Consider the following 7,243-nt stretch of genomic DNA (forward strand, 5'->3'; position numbering starts at 1 on the left):
CAGGCACTCTGGTTTTATTAAAAGAAGACAACCTTCCTCCGCTTTGCTGGAGGCGGGGGAGGGTCATCCGAACTATAATGGGTTCGGATGGATTATGTCGGATGATAGACGTAAGGACAAGCAATGGGGAAACCAAAAGATCGGTCCACAATGTTTGTCCCTTTCCTATCGACGATAATGAGGATGATGAAAATCACGAGGAGGGGTCGGTCCAATCGACTCCAATAGTAAAAAAAGATATAATGATTAAGGATAATGTGAAAAGTAGATTTAAGTCAAAAAATGTATTTTTCCATATATTATTTATGCTTATAATAAGCAGACCTGGGAAAGCCCAGGTAAATGTAATAAAATTTGAAGATAGGGCTGGCGTGTTTTTCGAAGAAGTGGCTGCTGTTGGGCTGACTAAGACGTCATGGAATATTGTGGCGCACGTAAAGATGGCGGAATATGTGTCGGGGATGAAGGCGCTTGATGAAGCCGTGGAGAAATTCAAGATGGATGTAGCAACGGTGCCCGAGATGAAAGAATTGAGGTTAATTCAGCGGTTGCAAGAAGCCCATGACCGCATGAGGAATCAACATGAACTGATAATGGCATCAGCTCCAGCTGCAAGGGTGAGAAGGTCTGCTTTGCCGTTCGTCGGTGGTCTGTTTCGTTCTCTATTTGGTTTAATGGACGAGGAGCACGCTGAAGAGTTAGTGAAGAGGATCACTAAGGTTGAAGAAAACCAGGATTCCTTGGTAGAGTTGCTAAATAACCAGACATCTCTCCAGGACATTACCGCACAAGTAATCAAAGAACAAAACAAAGCGGTATTTAAAAGCATTGCCAATCTAAGCGATGCCTTAGGCGTGGTGCAATCTGAGATTAACGCAATGAAAGATCGAGGCGCGATGACGTTAAAGAGTTCAGAGCTTCTTGCTACAGTACAAGAGGCGGAAGTAGTCCAAAGAGATTTAATTGGCGCAATGGTCAACATTCGGGGTAGCTTCCTTCACGAAATTCTTCCCGTGAAGGTCTTCAAGAAGCAGATCCAGATGATAAATGCTGCAGTGGCAAAAAGATTGCATCTACCAGCAGAATCTCCAATAGAACTCGCCAAGATTGCTGAGGTAACGACCCGAACAACGGAAGAATATATGTTATTTAACATTCGCATACCTCTGATTAATACTGACCTGTTTGCTGCTTATGCAATCCAGTCTTATCCAATCAAACAGGATGGATTGTCAATACAGTTCAAAGCAAAAAGCGAGTATCTTCTGATAGATGAGGGAAAGACGTCATTCTACACCCTCAAGGAAGATGAATTTGCTAGATGTCAGAAAATGGAGAAACTATTGATATGCCAGCAGACGCACCCCATTTACAACACTAGAGAGCCGGCTGACTGTGAAGTAAGGCTATACTTGAAACCTAATACGATACCAGATAGTTGCGAATTCGCCATTTCAAAATTCCGCAACGTCTGGAAGCAACTTCACACACCGAATACATGGGTATTTTCGGTTGAAAAAGGTACTGTCACTGAAGTCAAATGTGATGGTAAACGTCAAAACGTCAGAATCCGAGATCAAGGAATATTACGCATGCAGCCGGGTTGTACGCTAGAAACTGAAGAGATGAAGTTATGGGCGCACGAGAACTACAACAGCGAGATAAGCTACAAATTCCCGCAATTCAACATTTCCGCATCCCTGCCACCTCTCACCCATCTAAGTCTGAAGAACGAAGTCGAAGTCTACAAGTTGCCAGATATCCCGCAAGCTAAACGATTTCTGGGTTTCCCTATTCACCTAGACACGCATCACCTTACGCATTACAGCCTGAGCCTTACGACTTGTGTTTTCATCGTTGGTATAATCACAGTGTTATACTTGGTTCTCCGAAGACTCTACCATCTGTCCAGCCGCTACCTGCCAATAGCCATCGCACCTCCTCGACTTTAGTTAGGGTATTTTTAAGGTATGTAGGTAAATTCGTAACAATAGAATACGTTAATTATATTTCAATATGAATTAGTGTAATTTGAGAAACGATTTCAGAATTAATTTAGATTTGCACCATTTACTTTAAATAAAGAATAATGAAATTTATGAAGCACGCAATTGAAATGTTAAAAGGTGATCGATCTCAGTTTGTTAAAAGATTAGGATCTTTTAAGGCCGGGAGTATGTTTAGTTTTGTAGAAACTGTACTTGTTGTATAAATAGTTTTGTATGTTTAATATACTTCTTTAGATTCTTATCTCATTCTTATTTGTCTTTTCCGAAGAATGTAAATTCGTTAAATAAAGAAAACACTTAAAGATGCATGTGCTTTCTATATGCTATGTTTATCGTCGGTAATAAATAATGTAATTAATGGCACGGCCACAAATAGAAGATAAGAAAGGGTCGATCACACAGTAGGTATGTTTCGTTTCTCCCGCAACGTATTGTGTGCGTGGAGTGCATTATGTATTTTGGGACAGCGTGCATTAGTAAATAAGCTCATGTGTATTTTTATGTTAGATGTTAAGGCTAGATTTAGTTTTTCTATTGAATAAAGAATCAGTTCTCGTCAAACACTCAACAACATCGTTTCATTCCCTCTCCCCCTAAACACAGGCAATGTAAGTAATCTGGAAATTGCCTATTGATAGAGTTTAAGGTTGATTTAAGATATGACAGTCCAAAATTCGAACTAAACATTCGCTGAAAGTAAGAAGCATTGTTGTTGCTGTTGGTTGAAATAAAGTAGTTTTTTAAGTACTTCGTGTTATAAGAGTACGAAAAGAAAAAAATGTTACTAAATGTTAGAGTACGGTGAACCGATTAAAGTAAAATCTTGAACATAGCACGATAATAACTACTGCAATGTAGAACTGATTTAAAAAAGTGGTACTGTACGTTTGTATCATAAAATTTCAATACTTGGTGCCATTGGAATTGGCGATATAAGATTGAAACTCGATATAAGTAGAATTGTTTCAATTAAGTTCATAGTTCAGTACATCAGCTCCTAAACGTATGAGAGATTTAATATATTTCATATCACTCATACGCAAAGTTTTCATACAATCGACCGGTGTCCACGGAATTAGATAAAAAACTAGTGTCCTCCATCGAACTATATTGCCACAACTCTAGACCGGAGTCCACGGAACTAGTTCGTACGATCGAGCTAGATTGGTACAAATCTATATATAAGTATTGGACCTGTGAATGCGTAGAGCTGAAATTCCAAATTAAATGTTATGAATTTGAGCACATTTTCGTACTGTTAGCAAATCATTTGGGCAATATGCTTTTAATCACGCATGAATACTACAGCTTCTGCTACGAGGGTGTAAAATCTAGTCAATAATTCACAATTATGTATTTAATTCTATTTTAATGGGTGGACACAAAAATTCAAAGGCCACCTTTAATAACTTATGTTGTTGGTTTATACCCCACATTCCATATATTCTTTGCTGTTACTAAGTAGCTTTAAAAATGGCTTTCAATTTAAAAATACATGTGATGCACTGAGAGGTCATGACCATTTTATGATGTGGAATCATGAGCTATATATAAGCATATTTTTGTATATTTATAACTCCAATAACATTTTTCCAAGAAATGTATGAATCAATTGTGAAATGAATACACTTACTTTTGTTTGTACAACAATAGATAAAGAAATTACCAACATATTTTCAGCTGCAAAGCAACAAAACTTTCAGCATTCTTTCATAGCAAAAAACTATATTGCATTTTTTATCGAGAGAAAGCTGTGTGACAACAAATATCTTGCCACATTTACCAGCACTGAAAAATTTCAAAAATTTGAATTTTCTAACAGTGTGCAACAGAATGGAAATGAAAAGTGTGCGAACAATTTCAATACATATTTTATTGCATTGGAATAATATTTTAAATTTTGTGTTTAAATGTTTGAGGTATTTAATATTTTCTGATAATGCTTTAAGAAATAAAGAGTTTTTTACACAATATTGCAAGTTTTTATACAAAAAAAAAAAAAAAAACAGTAAAGAAAGTTCTAAAATCGGGCAGGACCGACTAACAAATAAAATTTAATAGGGAATTTGTGAGAATTGGATCACGCCAAATATGATTATAGTTATAATTTTAAGTACAAAGGACTAAATTTGCCTAAACATTTGTGTCTTTTCAATTCGGGTTTGTATTATCGATTTGGTGCAAAATTAACTTGAAATCGGATAAAGACATGTTTGGGAGCTATACAAGAATCTGAACCAATCTCGATAAAATTTGGCAAAGGTATTTCTGAGCAGTATTTGATATATTTCTCTGAATATCGTTGTTATGGAATGCATAACATATCGGATGAACAATATATATATGGGAGCTAAGCTATATCTGAAACGATTTTCACCAAATGTGACATTCAGGATTCGTAAGTGCCCAACGTGTTTGGTGCACACTAAAATGCAAATCGGCTCCTAAACAGCTCACCGATCCTAGCCACCCAACGGATGCTAGTCGGCTCTCTGCTTATAAAGAGCTTACTGCTGCTATCCTTATTCCTGCTAGTAGCGTACTGACCACTCTTAACAAGCTTCCTGCTTAAAGTTATTTTAACTCGGGTCGAACTATATTTACAAAAGAATTCTAAAGTTATCTATATTTTACAAAATTGTTTTCTAATTTGTATACCCTTCACCATAGTATGGAGGGTATATTAAGTATGTCATTCCGTTTGTAACACCTCGAAATATACATTTTAGACTCCAGAAAGTGTATATATTCTTGATCAGCATACAATTCTATGTCGATTTACCGATGTCGTCCGTATACTGATAAAATTAACTCAAATGTATGTTATGTCTGCAGGACTTTTAGTATTGAAAATGGGTCATGTAGGTCCACGTTTTGGTATATATATAACGGTACCTCACGATATTCGTTGTTTTGATGATTTTACCGACATTATTTACCGAAGTTGGTATCTGAAGTTCGAAATGGATTCTATAACAGAAAATTGTCTGTGCAGGTCCACGTCTTCCTATAGCTTCCATATAAATATTTATTGGGTATTTTGATGATTTTAGCGACATTATTCACCGAAATTGTTTCAAATTTGGTATTTAAAGTTCGTAATGGATACTACATTCACCGAGTTTTTAAGATTCGCTTTTGAAGATTGTAATGGCTTATGACAAAAGGTACCTATGCAGGTCCATGTCGTCGTATAGACCCTAATATAACAGCTACATTCGGTATTTTTAAGATTTTAAGAGAATTTTTAACGGAGTTTAATGTTTTTGAGAATTGCAGAATTTTTTCCAAATGGTTGACGGTATTCGGCCTGGCCGAACTTACAGCTTTTTTACTTGTTTTTTTTTCCAAAAATTTAAGGTTTTAAAAAAGGCCAACAGTGTTTAACAGACTAAAACCACATATTGACTGCAATATTAGAAATGACAATATTCCGTTTCTGTTAATCCCTCGCAAATAAGTTACATTGATTGTGTTTACAATTCTGCCTCCAGCAATATTTGCAGCCAGTTAAATCAGACAATTCATAATGTCTCGTTGACTCAGACTACAGATTTTCTGCACCTGCCTTATTATTATTTGTTATGTGTGGTTTTATGTTTCGTCTCATTTAATATTCCACGTTTCATAAATATTCCAATGCCTGAAAACATATCAACAAAATTTTGACATGGAAAACATCCCTCAGACATAAACATGTCAAATCAACCTTGAACTACATCGCGATGTTTACTTCACGAAAGAAGGCATTATTTGCATAAACAAAAGAAATCACTGACAGGTATTTAGCCTTTTGTCGCGGTTCATATGTAGGAATTATCAAATGGGAGGTAGTTGATTTTTGGATGATAGTAATTTATTTTTTTTTTATTGTAAATTGCTGTTCTATTTGAGAAAACAGGTACCATACCACACATTCAATATTTTGCATTCATTTATTTGTCATTTGGAAATTATGTCATTGTTTATTGAAAAGTGGTTTTAATGAATCAAAACTCATCATAAAACATGTTTAAAAGCATGCATGGATAAATACCATTATTATCGATTATATTCATATTTACAAAAACCAGGATGTTCTTTTAAAACTATTTTTAATGAAAGTTCACGAAAATTTCTGGTCAACATTTTTTAAATAGCAGTTGAAAATATTCTTACAAAATCCACGAACCCAAAACTATTTTGGGGGTTTAATCTTTTAATCGAATAATATCACATCCACTTGGAATTCTCCACCCGTGGATTCACTTTCGCAAAATGTAAAAGAAAAAAAATATTTAGGATATTTCACATTGGTGAAACATTTCCAATGTTCAAAAACTGAAAAATATTTGTTTTAAAGTTAAAACCGGTGCAAAATATGTAGATTTTTCAAACAACAACAACAACACTCATCTACTAATTTCTCAAAATTCAAACTAAAATTTAGATTTGAAACGAATCTTTTAATTGTGTGATTGTGGTACACATAAGAATCCTTGGAATAGTTGGTTCTTAAATATATTACATATTTTTTTCGTGAACGTCAATAAAAAAATATATTTCTACTATTTTAAAATACTTATGTAACATACACCCATTTTCAGAATTTAAATGCAAATGTATGTGTCTGTAAATATAATCTAATAAGCAAAACCAAAATATATAAATCCGAAGAATTCCATTTGCCTAATGAAATCCTTTAAAATTTGACTGAAAACCAAAACTACATATAAATACATACATATATGCGCGTTCAATTTGTGTTGGTAATTTGTACCGAAATGTAGTTGAAAAAATCCTTAATTTATGACAATTCGAAATGTGGCAAGCTAATGTAAACAACTTCAATTGCCTTGAACCTCTTCGTCACCAATTGCAGCCGAACATAATTGGGACATAGAACCCACATAGCAAGGGAGGCCAATTTGTTTTAAGTGCATTAAATGTTCCTAGTTTGCACAAAAAATACATACACACAATATAATTTTGTTTTTGCCTCACACACATAGACATATTTTAAATAAAGCAAAGGGGTGCAAAAACTGTTAATTGCCATATTCGACGGAAGGAGATTTATATAAATATTTTTGGCCGCAAAACCCTTAAAGAAGGTCATACAAAGCTGATTTGAGTAGCCGTGGGAAAGCTAGTAAATTAGTTAGAGAATAATGGAGGAATATTTAAAGTGTGTTAAATATTTGTGTGTTAAAATTTGTGATTCAAAGATAACCAAATTCGAGGAAATATAATAA

The 7,243-nt window shown here is 34.7% G+C and overlaps 1 protein-coding gene across 1 annotated transcript; it reads left to right on the forward strand.

Moving 5' to 3' along the window:
• The first annotated feature begins 440 nt into the window (after positions 1-440).
• Positions 441-1,833, forward strand: LOC131803807 (uncharacterized). Its single transcript, XM_059125522.1, has 2 exons — positions 441-1,742; positions 1,804-1,833. The coding sequence occupies exons 1-2, from the start codon at positions 441-443 to the stop codon at positions 1,831-1,833; spliced, it is 1,332 nt and encodes a 443-aa protein (XP_058981505.1).
• The last annotated feature ends 5,410 nt before the right edge of the window (positions 1,834-7,243 follow it).

This window comes from Musca domestica, unplaced genomic scaffold (genome assembly GCF_030504385.1).
Source record: "Musca domestica strain aabys unplaced genomic scaffold, Musca_domestica.polishedcontigs.V.1.1 33, whole genome shotgun sequence".
NCBI classification, from domain to species: domain Eukaryota; kingdom Metazoa; phylum Arthropoda; class Insecta; order Diptera; family Muscidae; genus Musca; species Musca domestica.